Here is a 17520-nt window from a genome sequence, read left to right on the forward strand (position 1 = left end):
TCAGGAGCTTTTCTCTGTTTCTGTCCCGTGTTTCTTACCATTTTTTTTCTTTATTAGGGTCATGAAAAATGTGCCTTGTTAATACTTGACAAGATACAAGACGAGAGCCTTATTAATGCAAAAAATAATGCACTGCAGACGTAAGTGTGACTTCTAAAGTTTGATTTGGACCCAGATTCATAGTCATTTATTCAACAAATTCTAAGAGTGTGCTATGCACTGGAGAATACAGTGGTGAAAGACACAGACCTGCCTTCTCCTTCACGAAGTTTATAGTCACATACCTACAGATGCTGACCGAGCTAACCACTTTTAGTTAGAATCTTTACTTTGTTATGCCGTCATACAATTTTGTAATATAATATTAGCATTATGTATTCTTACTGGAAAATGACAGCTTTATAAATCACATTCCCAGAATATGTTTGAAGAGTTTCTAAGCAGTTTGTCTTAATTATATTTTAATATAATTCAGTGTAATCTTCAGCGTGAAAGACCTAAAAGCTGATTTGTTTTCCATTTTAGTAAATTACCTATGCATTTAAGGACAAAGGAATATTAGGATTTTTTTTCCGTCAAGTTTCTTAAGAAATATATAGCAGAAATGAATATACTGGGTTTGACATTTAAGGTATTCTAAATTCAACAAAATATCATTTAGTGCATTTAGTAATAACAAGGAGGTTCAAGACAAATATATATGGGTGATATTAACACCAGTCATGTTGATGGACTGTGTGAAACAGTGATTCAAATGCTGGAATAGAAAGCAAGGGGTAAAGAGCCTTCTAGAAAACACACTGGAGCTTACGTTCTTTTTCTCACTTCCTATCTGTTGTCATTGAGGTTGTTTGAGATGCAGAATATTTGTCATATCTGTGATTCAAATGCTGGAATAGAAAGCAAGGGATAAAGAGCCTTCTAGAAAACACACTGGAGCTTACGTTCTTTTTCTCACTTCCTATCTGTTGTCATTGAGGTTGTTTGAGATGCAGAATATTTGTCATATCTGTAGAGAAATCTGGGCCAACATGGAAGAACAGTTGGATCATTAGCACCTGGAAAAGATCTGGTCAACAAATATTTTTATTAAAAGAATATAAAAATATTCATGTACTCCTTATAGATTCTTAAGTATTTCCTTCCTTTTAGCAGTGCAGCTCCCCCAAATGTCACATTCCTCACACAAATATGTATCATGGTTGACGCTGGGTGTTGTCTTCTTTCAGACCCCTCCATGTTGCTGCACGAAATGGCTTGAAGGTGGTAGTTGAGGAGTTGTTGGCCAAAGGGGCCTGTGTACTTGCTGTGGATGAAAATGGTAAGTGGAAAAACTAGGCAATTACCGCAGGTACCTCCCCTGTGCTCTGAAGCCAGAGGAAAATGAGAATGATAGGAGCTCAGTAAAAAGGCAGTAAGAATTCTCTCCCCCTTGGAAGTTTCTGTGTGTGCGAAATCAAATGGGGATAATTTGTCCTGTCTGTCTTTGTAAAACACATAGTCCACCTGTAGCCCACCAGTGCCTTCCATTCTGCATGTAACGCCAGCAGCTGGTCTCTAACTCTGCAGCGTGGTGGCTCAGCTGCTTCAGACACACTGAAAAGTTGGCAGACAGGCATTCAGAATTCGAACTGCATTCGCTGAAGAGTTAGAGACTATACATGTCATTAGTGCATGCTCAAGGGCTCAAAGAAAACCTAGGTCTTTGTATTTCAGTTCATTCTGAGATCAAACCTTTTTTTTTTTTTTTTTTTTTTTAAAGAAGAGATCAAAACTCATATTCTCAGTATGGATATTTGGGGAACATGAGTACAATTTTTTAATGACTTTCTAGGCTTGAAAGCTTCTCCTGATCTATGTAACCTTCCTTTTCTAAATGAACTAACTCTGAACAGAAGCTTTCTACTCTGCTTCCGAAGAAATTTGGAAAGCTAATGAATAACAGAATTGTGTGAAACTACCATTTTAAGCACAATGCCTATTAACTGTGGGGAGCAAAAGATGAACTTCTGGATATTTATGAATGGTGTAATTTTTTAAATGTGGCATTAATTGTGGCATTTAATTAAAGTATCATTAACTTAACTCAATTAACTGCTTATTACAGGTATTGGAACTAGCAGCCCATGCCTATTTCTCAGAAGTAAGCATTAGCCATATGACATCATTAGCTAATTCCTATTAGTTTTTGTTTTGCAGCCCCGTTTATCCTAGCATGTACCCCACTCTGTCCCCAACCCGACTCATCTAGGAGGCACAGAAAGTTCTGTTACCTCATCTCCTTGGTTGTCCCTCCTCTCCTTCCCTCACCCTCTTATGGCTATTATATATCTTAGGGTTGGCATGCAGAAGTGCACAATTTTTCTTCAGAATGACCCAAAGAGCTCAAAATAAATTAGTTTTGTCTTTCTCCATTGTAAGCCTGCTGCATCCGAGGCTTTTCCTGCCAATAGCAACCCCGGGAAGGAGAGCCCTGGGTCAGTGGAACTGAGGCCTTTCTGAGAGCTCAGCTGTATCCCAAAGGCCTGGGAACAATTTGGGGCAGTTTTGTACAGCACTACACTCATAAATCCTTTACTCGTCAATGACCTCTGTGGCATGGAATGTTAAGATACCTGTCTATTCTTACTTGTTTTTGTACTAGAGAGAGGAGTGATCTGTTGGGGTGGGGGAGGGGCAGAAACTAGGCCAAGTGTTGATAGAACTTGACAAAATGTTGAGTTTTATTGAGCCACTTCCTCTGAATAAATGAGTGAGAGGTAGTAGGAACTTTGCCAGCAGAGGAGCTAGGCTAACCCTTTCAGGTCAGTAGAATAAAGGTTGGATAAGAGTAGTAATGAAGTCGAAGAATGTATCTACGTCCCCCTGCACATGTTTCATGTGTCAAGACAGTTTTCTCTTCTGGATAGGACCCATCGAGTCTAAATGGTGGAGAATGACAGGACTGTACAGCCATTTTCCCACACCTGTCATAGTTGGACTTTGGGACTTCGGTCAGTTGGTGTGCTATTTTTAAAAATTCTGTTAAATTTCACTTAAATGATAGTAAATTTTAAATCACAAACCATCAGTGCTTTCCTGTCTGATCTGCTCAAATGATTCCATTTTCCTAGAACAAGTGAATTGGTATATACTTTATATAAACATATGTAAAGCAACAAAACTGCGTCAGTCACATCTACAGACATCTGGTTTTCGACATCTTTTCTAATCTGACACGCAGTTACCTACTATGGAAAGTCATTGTTCTCAGAATGAGAGCTCTGGCCCAAGCCTGAGGCGCATGTGTGCGTTTGCTCTCAAGTGGAAACACCTCTGTGGTTGTCCTGTTGCTGGGTTGTTTTTGTTTTTGTTTTGTGGAGTTGTGTCCCACCCCTGCCCCCTTGTGTCTCTGTTTATTAGATGAAGACTAGAATTCTCCTAACTTTGGATAACATAGTGCTTGTTGTCATGTAAACTGGAAAACCAAAACCAAAACCCCTTCATAAAATGTCTCCCCCTCCCAGTTCCCTCTTGCCTGACCCCTAGCATGACTTGTGGGAAGTAACTCCTGTTTTTGCCTGGCATGATTTCTAACTCAACATACATCTCCGCGTGTAAGGTTGTACGAGATGTACTGTGGAATGCTCACGCCGCCTTTGGATTTCCTGGACTAACCACTGCCTTGTCTGCATTTACGCCCAGGTCATACCCCGGCCCTGGCTTGCGCTCCTAACAAAGACGTGGCTGACTGCCTGGCCCTCATTTTGGCTACCATGATGCCTTTTTCTCCTTCCAGTACAATGACGGCTGTCAACTTCGTTTGTTTTAAAAAAGACAATTTGAGCAGGACGACCCTCTCCAATCTGGGTAGCATGGTCAGCCTGTGCAGTAACAACGTAGGCTCAGAGGATGGGTACAATGAAAATGACTCTGATTCCGAAACCTTTTGACTTTGGACTGTAGCAGCTTTTCCTTGATCACCCATATTGGAAGAAGGGAAAGAAACGTGAATTCCAGGTTTATGTTGTGTTCGAGTATTATTATGGGCCTGGGCTTCCAGAAGCCAGTGGAAAAGGAATTAACCAAACCCAGGGAGGGCAACTAGACTGTAGGGCAAGGCACTCACATAGATAGGCCCTGATTTTTGTTTTCATGTTTTCCTTAGATCTGAGATACTTCTGTGCAAGTCTACCTCTCATTTTAAGTAAGAAGTAAAAAAATGCATTTGATTCTTTTTCTTTTGGCATGATGCAGTTGAGAGGGAGCTGTTCTCTAGAAAGAATTTTTTTTTCATTTACTCATTCAGCAGTGAGTTCTCAGAAGTATATCCATGTGACATTCATGTCCCCTGGGAGGGGAGGGAAAGGGTGGATAGGAATTGCCTCAAACCTCTTCTCACTTTGATGTTTACTTCCTCACTAAAAGCCAAAGGTAAAGGTGTTCATCTTCAGAAATGATGCCTATAATAATCTTTTTAAGGGAGTCCAATTATGCATATCCTCTCTATAGTAAGCACTTAAATATCCAGAACTTCTTTCCAAGGATTTTTATGGAAGTTGCCAGATGAATGGAAAAATTCACTAAAAATTGAAGTTGCTTTTTTTCATTTAACACAAGTACGGCCCCCAGTACTCCCTGTAACAAGCCTGTGGCTAATTTTTCACCTGGCTGATTGAATCCAAATCTATCTAATAACGTTTTAGGTGAAAAGTTGTATTGCACCAGAACTTTGAGACATATGCAAATTTAATATGAGACCACCCTTTATTTATTTATTTGTTAATCCTCAAATCAGAATGCTAACTTTTTAAAAACATCAGAACCATCAGCATTGTTCATCAGTAGTAAAGTGTTGAATGAGCTTCTCAGTCAAGGTCATGCCAAGTGAGGGAAGTGTGATGACAAAAGGAAACAAGGTGCAAAGCAGAAGGTAGAAATGGGTGATGTGGAAATTAAAGCCAATTGATAGTCGCTTGATGATCAACTCAACTTAGTGAATACTGTGTCTACTCCCTCTGCCAAAGCTTCTAGGTCAAATGGACCCCGTTCTGCACCTGGAATAGCTGTACAAAAAGAAGAATGAGACTCTTTAAACATTATGCACATACATACACACACATATGTATATTTATATATATATATATATGGCTGTAGTTCATCAGCCAGCTATACATGAGGACCAAAATGCTTCAGTCTGGAATGGAAGAATTTAAATTGCTTTCCTTCAAAATGGAAGTGAGAACTGAAGTAGCTTTTCTATGGAGTTAAAATGTAATCTTTTTGTGTAACAGTCTTTGTTGTGTTTTATATTTCTTATGACACAGATTTCTAGTTGATGGCTTAACATTTGTACCATGACATGTTGACCAAGACTTATTTTGTTGCCAAACTAGAGAAAATGTTCATATACTTTTGATGTAAATGTGCTTATATTTATTTGAAATGAAACAAAGGCCGAGGAAACATCCATTGTTTGTTCTCTGTTTTAAGTGCTGTGTGTCTTACTTGGAATAACACAAAAGCAGAAAAGCACGCAGGACCCTCACCGGGCTAGCTGGCCGTCCCGGGGCCAAGCCCAGCATTTCCACTGCTAAGGTTTCCAGCTGACCCTCAGGTTCTTCCACGTCTCTTGGAGAGGTGTACAACATCCCTTTCTCAGCCCCGGTCTGAGCCAGCCTGGACAGCTTAGGGGACACTGCCATCCTTATGCTCTTCTGCAAGATGAGAACTGAGGTGTGTGGTGGGTCATATGCACAAAGGTGGCCCAAAGAAATTTACAGAAATTACAGAATTTACTCTGACGGTCTGTAGCCAGCCTGGAGAGCTCAGGGGACACCGCCGTCCTTATGCTCTTCTGCAACATGAGAACTGAGGTGTGTGGTGGGTCATATGCACAAAGGTGGCCCAAAGAAATTTACAGAAATTACAGAAATTATTCTGAACACACTGAAAAGCTCATGGTCCCAGTAACCTAGTGGGAAATGATGTCAGTGTGTGAGCACATGTACCAGGAGAGGAAATAGAAATCACCAGCTCAAGTGCTGTTTTCCACTTGAGGAAGAAACAGGAGAGAAACATGTTGTCAGGACTCTGGCATTTTATAATCAGCTACATTTTCAACCCTGGAAATTTCTATTTTATAGTGTATGTGAGATATTTTTAAAACAGTGTTCTATCATATCTGGATCAAATACACATGCTGTATTATCTTTTTCATCTAACTGTAAAAGACTTTAATCTTACTCTTTTAATATCCTGATTTAATTAAAAACTCACGTTGGGTTCTTCACAAATGAGAACTTGTTCAAAGGACTTAGAGAATTGGTAATAATTTCACTGGAAATTTTCGACACCACCAACATTGCTTTTTTAAATTCTTGGTGTTGTGTTCCCCTTCCTTCCTCTGTCCTTTTTGTTTATTTAGAGAAGATGAATTTTTAAAAGGTAGATAAATTGCTAATGAGCAATAACGACCTTATCTTTACCAAAACACTGAAAAGCAAGGGAGATCCAGCGCTAAAAAAGCACGATGTACTGTGGTGTCTTTTTCTAGAAGTGAATGGAAATCTTGCTCCACTGGCATGTAAAGCAGGAAATGAAATGTCCTCTTGTAATGGTGAAGCAACGTTCACAGTTTTCCTGTAGAGTAGCACAGAGAACAAGGAAGGTGACAGCAAAGCAGTGCTGGCCATGGGACATTTCTCTCCACATAGCTGCATTTTGACTTTCCCCCACCGTCTCCCTGATAGAAAGAAGGAGGACAAAGGAACAAAATGAAATCACACTCGCTGTGAATTGTTCATGAAATCAAATCTCTCTCCCACTCTCTCGCTGTTTCTCCATTCCCCAAGACCAGATTTTTTTCTTTAGGAAATGACTTCAAAAACTATGAGTTCTGTGTGTTTTAAGTACATCTCTTAGAAATAGAACTAGATTTGCAAGGTAGCTTTCTAAGCAAAAAAACAAGGAACAAACAAAAAACATTGTGCTTTTAACTGAGTCTTGATTGTTTAGTGCTTTTACCTGTGTTATTTTTAGACTGTATTCTAACCATAGCCACAGGGATCATGTTTCATCGCACTTACCTATTCGCCGTGTCTGCCTATCCTTGGTAAATACATTACTATCTCCAAATTGCCTAAAATCTGCTATGATTCTACAGTAAAAAGCTCAGGGGATTTCTATTTATCACTACTACAAGGGCACCATAGTATGTTTTGGTACTTTAGGCAGTAAACAGCTGCTTGATTTTTTTTTTTATTTTATTATGAAATTAGAAAAAGAACATCAAATGGATTTGCTGCACTATTCTTTGTACTGTTGAGCAACCTGGTCTGCTTATCTGTTGCGTTGGTTGAAGAACTCATCCCTTTATTTGTCTTGTAATATGAAGTTAGAGTGCCTTTTTATATTTGTATATTCTGAAGATGTTCTGTGAAATGTTTTGTATTTTTTTCATTTGAGTGTTATCAGAGCAATATAATACCAGTGAGTTTTCATTTCAGCCTTTCTTTGAATGTATAAAGTGTCTTTTTTCCTATTTCCCCTTTACCTGCTTTGAAATGAAAATGAAAATGCCGAAGTTTTCTATAGGAATTATGTTTAATTTTGCAGTGCTAAAATGCTTTCTTCTTACAAAACTGTAAACCATAGGTCAATGTTGTAGGGGAAAAGCGTTTTAAGATAGTGACAATCTGAGTGTGTGTAAAAATGTAATTCTATGCGTTTCTTATGCAGTGATCTAAAAATTCAATGCAAATACCTTTTGTTTGGTAGTTTTGTCTACATATTTTATGCTTTAGCATGTGCAATATATCTTTGCAAAGCACGATGATACAAATCTGGTGCCAGTGTTATATTTTGCATAACATATTTGTAACAGCATAAAATACGGTTTGATGCTTTCAGTGGGATTTTGTCTGTGATGTTTTCTTATGTAAATTGGAGTTGAATGACTCTGGTAAATGTCATGACTGTAAAAATGAGGAAAATGACTTTTAGTTCAGTGAATGACTTTGAACCAATCTGAATCTTTTCAAGCACAGTTTAATACTTTTTCAACTACTGAATGCTAATTATGTAATGAAGTACTTAACTGTAATATACTATGGAAATGCATTCAGATGGTTATTTTTACAAATAAAAACGGTACAAATATTGTTGCAATTTGTGTTTGTCTTTAATTTTTCTGATTTATGCTATTTTACCGGTTATTCTGCTAATTTAAATCTTTGTCCCCACCAAAGTCAAACTGACCTTACATTAATACTCAAGATAGAAGAATATTTCCAGATTTGCTCTTTCTGTTTGTAACATCACAATTGGGGAGGGGTGAGTCAAACATGTATGTTTGTGTATGTTATATTTATTAATGCCTCCAATTTTTTCTGGAAAGATTTGAGCTGGCCTGCAACAGAGGGCACATGATAAACTAGAAGAAAAATGAGGACAGGGAAAAAGAATACAAATATGGGAACCATAACATTTAATAGAGTGGCTATGGCTGAACGTGAGTTTGCTTCAGCTCCCTTGTAATCACGGTGAGAGGGGAGACGTGGCTTACTGTGGAGATCACGTACATCAGAAAGGAGGAAGCCCACCAGGTCCTCAAAATGGTGGAATCAACAGCACTTCTTTTTGTGGCTGCCAGGAAGACCCTTCAACTGCTTCATAACAACGCAAGGCGCCACCTCTCTGCACCATTCTTACAAGTATCTGTAGAATTTCCTCTGTCTCACCATTCGCAATTTCTCCCCTTAAGTAATAATTTCAGGGACAGTCCCTAGAAGCATTAAGGAACAAATTCTCAGTGACACTCTTTCCAGCTTTTGGGGTGGGGCCCTCCGGAGTTCCTCAAAGCACAGTGTCGTAGAATGCTAGCAGTTCTTGCTAAGTCTAGCCAACCCCATCACCATCTTCTTCATGAAGGGACGGAATCCCAGCGAAATGTTATAATTTGCTCAAATGTGTATAATTGACAATCTCAATGCACAACCTGTGCCTATATGTTCTTTCTTTTATGCCATCCTGGCAATAATGTTTTGCGGTAGTTGGGGTTTTTTCCTGCTAGAGATGTTCAGAGAGGTTTTGCACTTTGCAGAATCTCACTCCTTATTCAAATATACAGATGTGAGTGCTTTTCATTCTTGAAGACTGTAAAGCATGAATCATACCACAGGTGGGTGCTTCTGGTAGTTTAGAGCTGAGGGGTTACATTAGTTATCCAACATCATGTAACAAATTACCCCCAAACTTAGTGGCTTAAAACAACAAATGTTTATTATCTTACAGTTCCTGAGAGTCTTGAGTCCAGGCATGGTTGAGTTGGGTCTTCTGCCACAGGGTCCCTCATGGGCTATAATCCTGGTGTTGGCCAGGGAAAGATCCATTTCTAAGCTCACTCATATGGTTGTTGGCAGATTCTTCATGGGTTGTTGGACTGAGGGCTCTAGTTCCTTGACAGCTTTTAGCTGCCTTCACTTCCATGCCAAATGGGCCATTCCAAAAAAGGGCAGCTCACAACATGGCAGCTTACCTCATGAGAGCTAGCAAGCTGAGAAAAGCCAGAAAGAGAAAGTGCAAGACAGACGTGACAGCTTTTAAACTGAATACTGAAGTGCCATTCCATCATTTTTCCCATACTTTATTCATAAGAAGCAAGTCACTAGATTTGTTCCATATTCAGGGGAAGGGTTATTACCAAAGGGTGTGACGACCAGGAGGCAGGAATCACTGGGAACTATTAGGGAAGCAGTTTATCACAACAGATCTATCACAGTGTCCTTCCAGAGTATAGCATTCTCCTGGGATAACTTCTTGCTTGCTTCTTTCCTTGCGAAGGCAATTGTTTACTTTACCTTTTTGTTTACTGTACTTCCTAAATTCAAGAAAAACGTAGGGATCCCTTCATTTCACTTGTGCTCTCACAAGCAAGCAGGAAGAGGATAATGGCCTCCAATGCAGTAGTTCTGTTGTTGAATGTTGGTGTGGGTGCTTTGTCTCCGAACTGCTTTTCAAAGGATCCTTCTCTCTAATTCCATTCAGTAGGTTTAGATCCCCATACGTCTATCCCTCACTTAAGACACTTCATGTGTTCCAGAATCAGCTTGCAAGGCATAAAGGCATTAAGCTAAAAGGCTATTAACATAACATAAAAATATTGTGGGTAAAAGTGCTAAGTGAATTGTCTCTAGCAAATTTCATGCTAAAGAGACATTTGCTGTAAAATACGAAGCAGCAAAGATAATGGCTGTGCCATTCATTAATTTTCGAGCACTCCAGGGGGTGATTGGAAACGTAAGCCTTTGCAACTGGCCCAGTGACTGGTGGGTGGGAGGGTTTGCTACTAGGATTTATTGTACTAGCATCTACTAGGCCAGGGATACCCGATGTCCCACCAAGGCCAGCGTAGGACTACCCCACCCTCAATGCCCATGCACCCCCACCTCACTGCTCATCTGCCTCCTCACCTCTTGTTTCTGAATCATTTTTCCATCAATTAATTATTGTGAAGCTAGCCATATTTTTACATCTATTTTCACAGGAATTGCATAAACAGGCTCTAAGCTTAAAAAGAATTTCAGAAGCAGTGACCAAGAACGATCCCTGATTGTTTGTTTTTCCAGAAAAGATCACACGCAGGTGAGTGGAAAAGGGAATACTACTGCACAGATTTGAGACAAAGATTTAATTATTTTGTTATTAAACACACAAATGCACATATGCAGATGTACATTCCTTGTCTTACCAGGGGATGATTGTGTCTACTTCATGGGGGGTGGGGGGGCGGACCCTGTTCACAAAGATGGGGCACTTGGCCCACAGTCACATAGCAAGATCTGGCAACAAAGCATTATTGTCTCATGTGGTTTCCTGGGCACTGGTAGACACAATTTCTAGGATTCTATTTTTTTGCCTTTGTAGCTACCGCCACACAGATAAGTGACAGTTTAATGAAGTAAACTTAAATTCTAGAAGAATTTTATAATTTTCAAAAGTAAAAATGTTGAAGCAGTACTTAGAGTACAAAAAACTTACCCATGTTTATATTCAGTTGAAAGCACACAGCAGGTTTGAGAACTTGAATAACTCATCTTTCTTATAGTTGCGTTGCTAAGAATTACAAAATCTAAGCTCAGATCTTAATGACAAGAAGTTGCCAACCATATAAAGATCAGAGGAAAGGGAACAGTCAGTGCCAACACCCAAAGGCAGAAATGAGCTTGGCATGTTCCAGGGACAGAAATGGGGCCTGTATGGCTGGAGACGTGTAGGGGAGGGGAGGGTGGCAGGAGATAAGATCAAGAGCAATCTGAGGCCAGATCTTATTAGATTTTATGAGCCAGAAGAAGTAGTTTCTATTTTATTCTGAATGTGATAAAAATCCACCAGAGAAATTTTAAGCAGAGAAAGGGCTGTGGTCCTATTTCATTTTTTTTTTTTTTTAAAGATTTTATTTATTTGGCACAGAGAGACATAGCGAGAGAGGGAACACAAGCAGGGGGAGCGGGAGAGGGAGGAGCAGGCTTCCCGCGGAGCAGGGAGCCCGATGCGGGGCTCGATCCCAGGACCCTGGGATCATGACCTGAGCCGAAGGCAGACACTTAACGACTAAGCCACCCAGGTGCCCCCTATTTCATTTTTAAGAGATCACTCTGGCTGCTGTAGGGAGGTAAGAGAGGAATCCTACTGACCCGTTCAGTGGCCACTGCAATGGTATAGACAAGTAAACATGATGGCTTGGATTAGTGTGGCAACAAGAGAAATGGAGAGAATGTGGCAATCTTGGGGAATTCTTGAAAGTAGTGTTGGCTGAACTTGCTGATGGTTTGATGTCAAGTAAACAGTCTAGAGTTTGGCAGAGAAGCTGGGGTTGAGGTCATATGAAATTATAGATGACCATGGAATATTGCCTTGGGAGTAACAGAGAGAGAGAAGAGTGCTGAATCACGGACACACCAACATTTAGAGGTTGGGAAGAAGAGAGGACCTAGCAGAGACTATCAAGAAAGAGTGGCCAGTGAGGAAGGAGGGAATGTAAGAGAACAAGGTATCTCTGAAACCTGGGAAAGAATGTCATGGAAAAAGGAGTTTCAGTCGTATCTACTGTCTTAATCGCTTCTGGGAGGTCAAATAAGATATGACAGAGTGGCATTGGATTTAGCTACACAAAATTTATTAGTGACCTTTGCAAGAGCAGATGCATCAGAGTGGTGGGGGCAACAATCCAGAGGACGGATTGAGGAGAGAAAAAAAGCAGAGAAGCTGAGGGGGAAAAGAAAAGGCAATAGCTGAAGGAAGCTATGAAGACCAGAGAGGGTATTTGTTTTTTGAGACAGGAGATGTTTTATCATGTTGATGCTGAGGGAGTGTCTGTGAGACAGCAGGAGGAAGGTTTGAGAAGCGATGGGACAGTAATTTTGGAACATTTTAGAGCAGCAAAGGAGGGTTGCTGAGTAACACTTACTACATCTGAGATTTATGACCATTAATTTAAATGATGCCAGTCATCCTGGTGGGCTTTTTCATCAGATGTTTGGGTACAGGCATAAAGTAGACAGTGGGATTTAAACAGGGATAGAGCTTTGCCGGGTGAGTCCAAGGGGAGCTACGGAACTACGTGGTGCTTTCAACAGACAAGATATATAGATTATGGATCCTAAACTGGGTAAGGAAGGAACTGAAGACATGAGGGAGGTGACGGAAAGTGAAAAAGTGGTATAGTTACTGAACTGAAGGTCTTGGCAAGATGGAAGAACCACTGAGTTGTGGCATCAAAGTTGATAAGCCAAACCTGGGGTGCCTGAGGTTGAGCTCTCAGAGGAGGGACACTTCTGATGTTGACAAAGCCAAGGAGTGGGTGGTTGAGGATGATTGAAGGAAAAGGCATTGGAGGTGAGGAAGTAAAAACTGAGGAGGCCAACATAACAAATGGCCCAAAGTTTAACATAGTATTTGAGCAAAATTGATGGGAAAATGTGGCCATTTCAAAACATCTATTACTCAGGTAGTTTACTTTAAGTAGATGCAGACTCAGACCTGGTTTATTATCAGACTGAAGTTTGGTTCCAGGATTAGGATGAAGCTTTTAAAGAAGTAAGAATGATCAAGTGCATTTCTGTTCAAACAAACAAACAAACAAACAAACAAGGAAAAACCCCAACCAGACCTTGATTATAATACAGTGACAGCTTTTATGACCATATGGTTTAACCTACATGTGTTTATGAGGCTCTCCAGAAAGCATGACAGATGGTTAAGACCTGCAGAATGAACAAAAGGAGTGTGTGGGTCAGACAAACATCTTCATGATGATAACAATGAAAAACTGAATACTTCCCAGTGGGCCTTCCATGGAAAACAAAAGACTAAAATCATTGGAATTCTGTCTTGCTTTTTAAGTGAAAAGTAAATTTGCCTTAAGATATTAACTTTTCTTGAAAAATCTCAATTTTTAGCTAAAAAGATAGAAAGCTAATTTGTGTTTATAATTCCCTTTTGAATTTCTTTTTTTAGAAATGATTTCCCCATTTCTAAGTCTATGCCGTGTTTCTATTTTACTTTGTTTTTCAGTCTTGAGTTTATCCCTTGCTATTTCATTATTACTTAAAATCTATGAAAATTTTATTAGAGGAATGTTACTTAATGATTGATTTTCTGCTTAACTTCATTCACAAGGGTCTACCCATTAGCATGTGAATTTTGATTAGGCTGCTGCCAGTTTCATTTTGGCATCAGTGCTAACAAAGCTGATAAAGGGTTCAGTGGGTACCATCTGGGAGTTTGCTTTGTGATGTCACAGCTGACACTAGACATTAGATTGAGAAAATGAATTAATTTCCCACAATATATTTTAGATATGGAAAAAGAAGAGCCTTTCAGGGTGCTAACAATATTTCTTAGAGATAAGAACATATTTTTCTAACAATATTTCATAGAGGTAAGAACATATTTTCTAGTGTATATTAATGATCCATCCTCATTTTTCTTGCTGCCAGCCTTGTGATCTGATAGTGACCTGGATGGGGAACAGAGGACCTTCTTATTAAACTGTTGGTTGTGACCAGAACACCAAATAAAAATTATCTTACTGCATTAGTCAAGCTATTTTTCCAACTGGAGGGAAGAATAAAAATAGCCTATCCGCACTGAATGCTTATTGTGTGCCAGGCACTGCTGTGAGTGTTTTACATGTATCAACCCATTTCATCCTTGCAACATCCCTAGCAGGTAGATGTTATTTATTATCCCCTGCCAATATACACAGTAACCAATGGCAGATCTGGGATTCAGACCTTATCAGGTGACTCTAGAGTTCATAATCTTACCATGCTATTTATATTGGGAGGAAAACAAACTGCTTGATATCAATTTTTCTTTTCTGGTAGCCTTTTCATTTTTTTTTTAATACTATGCGGTCTTTTCTTCTGTGACAGTAAATATTGGTATGCAACAGAGGGTTGGTAAACTATGGTCCATGGTCCGAAACCAGCAGCCACTTTTTTTTTTTCAATAGCAGCTTTATTGAAATTTAATTGATATACCATAAAATCTACCCTTCTAAAGTATAAAATTCAACAGTTTTTAGTGATTTCAAAAAGAATGGGTAAAGAAGATGTGGTTCATATGTACAATGGGATATTACTCAGCCATCAGAAAGGATGAATACCTCCCATTTATTTCAACATGGATGGAACTGGAGGGTATTATGCTAAGTAAAATAACTCAATCAGAGAAAGACAATTATCATATGGTTTCACTCAAAAGTGGGACATAAGCAATAGCACAGATGACCATAGTGGCAGGGAGAGAAAACTGACCAGGAAATCAGAGAGGGAGACAAATCATGAGAGACTCTGGACTCCGGGAAACAAACTGAGGGTTACAGAAGGGAAGGGGGTGGGGAGATAGGTTAACTGGGTGATGGGTATTAAGGAGGGCACGTGTGGTGATGAGCACTGGGTGTTATATGCAACTAATGAATCATTGAACATTATATCAAAAACTAATGATATACTATATGTTGGCTAATTGAATGTAAATTTTAAAAAATAGAATAAAGAAACAGACCTTTCTACCTAACAAACAAACAACAAAAAAAGTTATGTAACCAGCACCACTAATTTCTGTAAATTTGCACCACCCAAAAAAGAAACCCCATATCCATTAACAGTCATTCCCCATTTCCCCCCTTCTCCCTTTCCCTTGCAACCACTTACCTACTTCCTGTCTTTATGAATTTGTCTATTCTGGATGTTCTGTATAAATGAAATAATACAATATATGGTCTTTGTGACTGGCTTCTTAGCGTGAAGTTTTCAAGGTTTATCCATGTTTTTGCACGTATCATTACTTCACTCCTTTTAATAGCCAAATAAATTTATTTGATTGTATGGATATACCACATTTTGTTTATCCATTCATCAGTTGATGACTTTTAAGTTGTTTCTACTTTTGAGCTATTATGAATCATGCTGCTATGAACATTTGTGTACAGATTTTTGTATGAACTTGTGTTTCAGTTTTCTTACGTATTTACCTAGAAGTGGAATTGCTAAAATTGCTGGGTAACTCTAGATTTATATTTTGAGGAACCGCCAAAATATTTCACAGCAACTGCCAAACGTTCCAATCAGCAATATATGAGTTTCAATTTCTCCAAATATTTGCCAACACTTCTTATTCCCCATTTATTTTTATTATGGCCATCCTAGTGGATGTGAAGTGGTATCTCATTGTGGTTTTGATTTGCATTTCTGGTTCATTACTAATAATGTTGAGCATTATTCCTTGTGCTTATTGGTTATTTGTAAATCTTCTTTGGAGAAATGTCTATTCAATCCTTTGCTCATTTTAAAGTTGAGTTATTTATTTTTTATTGTTGAGTTGTAAAAATTCTTTACATATCCTGGATACAAGTCCCTTATCAGATATAGGATTTGCAAATTTTTTTTCTGTCATTCTATTGGTTGTTTTTTTACTTTCTTGATAGTGTCCTTTGAGACACCAAAGTTGTGCTTTTGGTGTCATATCTTTAAAAAAACCCACTGTTTAATTCAAAGTTATAAAGATTTACTCTTATGTTTTCTTTTAGGAGTTTTATAGATATAGAGGTGCCTGGGTGGCACAGTCCATTGAGTGTTTGACTCTTGGTTTCAGCTCAGATCATGATCTCATGGTCGTGAGATGGAACCTCGAGACAGGCTCCGCACTCAGCGTGGAGTCTGCTTGAGATTCTCTCTCTCTCTCCCTCTGCCCTTCCCACTCATGCTGTCTCTCTTTGTCTCAAATATATATATAAATCTTTAAAAAGTTTTATAGGTACAGCTCTTACATTTAGAATCTTTAAGTCATTTTGAAGAGTATTGCCAAATTTACTATATTAAGTTTTCTGGTCCATGAACATGGAATGTCTTTCCATTTATTTAGGTCTTTCTTTTGGCTGTGTTTGGTAGTTTTCACTGTGCACGTTTTACAATTCTTTTGTTATATTTATTCCTAAGTATTTTATTCCTTTTGATGCTACTGTTAAGGGAATTATTTTCTTAATTTCATTTTCAGATTTTTCATTGCTAATGTATAGAAATACAGTTGATTTCTAAAAATTGATCTTGTATCCTACAAACTTGCTGAACTCATTTATCAGTACTAATTGTTTTTTAATGGATTCCTTAGGATTTTGTACATATGACATCATGTCATCTGAAAATGGAGGTTGTTTCACTTCCTCCTTTTCTATCTGGACACTTTTTATTACTTCTTCTTGCCTAATTATCCTGGCTAGAAGCTCCAGTATAATGTTGAATAGACATGGTGAGAGTAAACATCCTGATCTTAGAGGAAAAGAATCCAATCTTCATTATTAATTATATGTCAGTTGTGGGTTTTTCACAGATGCCCCTTATCAGTTTGAGGAAGTTTCCTTCTATTTCCAGTTTGTTGAGTTTTTTAAATTATGAAATGGGGTTGGATTTTGCCAAATGCTTTTCCTCATCTTTTGAGATGACTGATCATGTGATTTTGTCCTTTGTCCTTTATTCTATTAATATGATATATTACATTAATTTTTTGTTATGTTGCATCAACTTGGATATGTGAGATAAATCTCACTTAGTAATGATATATAATCCCTTTTATATATTGTTGGATTCTGTTTCTCCCTGTCTAAACTTGGCAGGGGTCAGGGGATGTGGGGAACCAAGGCCTCTGGTTTCATTAGTCACTGGGGTTTCCTAGATCACATCCCCCACAGTACATGTAGAATTCCTGGGATTTTATCAGGGAAGCCAGGAGGGAAGATGTCAAAGAAGGACTGGCTTGGGCATCAAGGCCAACCCTACACTGTAGGAAATCTTGGGGTGAATCGCCAACCATTTCCTTGCATCTCATTTCTCACCTGTGCAATTTCTGTTTACAATAGAATGGACAGATAAAAGTTCAATATAATATAATAAGAACTTTTATAAATTAATAATAAAAACACAGAAAACAATTTAAAAATAGGGAAAGAATATAAATCAATAATTTACAAAAAGAGAA

At 38.6% G+C, this 17520-nt stretch overlaps 1 protein-coding gene across 6 annotated transcripts in view; it reads left to right on the plus strand.

Annotated features, from left to right (window-relative positions):
* ANKRD44 (ankyrin repeat domain 44) overlaps positions 1-8148 on the plus strand; it is a 320329-nt gene extending 312181 nt beyond the window's left edge. For 2 of the 6 annotated variants that reach the window (XM_035007476.1, XM_035007477.1), the window contains exons 26-28: positions 58-140; positions 1230-1321; positions 3685-8148. In XM_035007476.1, the coding sequence (XP_034863367.1) occupies positions 58-140; positions 1230-1321; positions 3685-3932 (423 nt within the window). In that variant the 3' untranslated portion in view covers positions 3933-8148. Of the gene's footprint in view, positions 1-57; positions 141-1229; positions 1322-2107; positions 2144-3684 lie in introns of all 6 variants that reach the window. The other 4 variants (XM_035007479.1, XM_035007480.1, XM_035007475.1 and 1 more) reach the window with 3 other exon arrangements.
* Positions 8149-17520: the final 9372 nt, after the last annotated feature.

This window comes from Mirounga leonina, unplaced genomic scaffold (assembly GCF_011800145.1).
Source record: "Mirounga leonina isolate KUSES-001 unplaced genomic scaffold, KU_Mleo_1.0 Mir_151, whole genome shotgun sequence".
Taxonomy (NCBI): domain Eukaryota; kingdom Metazoa; phylum Chordata; class Mammalia; order Carnivora; family Phocidae; genus Mirounga; species Mirounga leonina.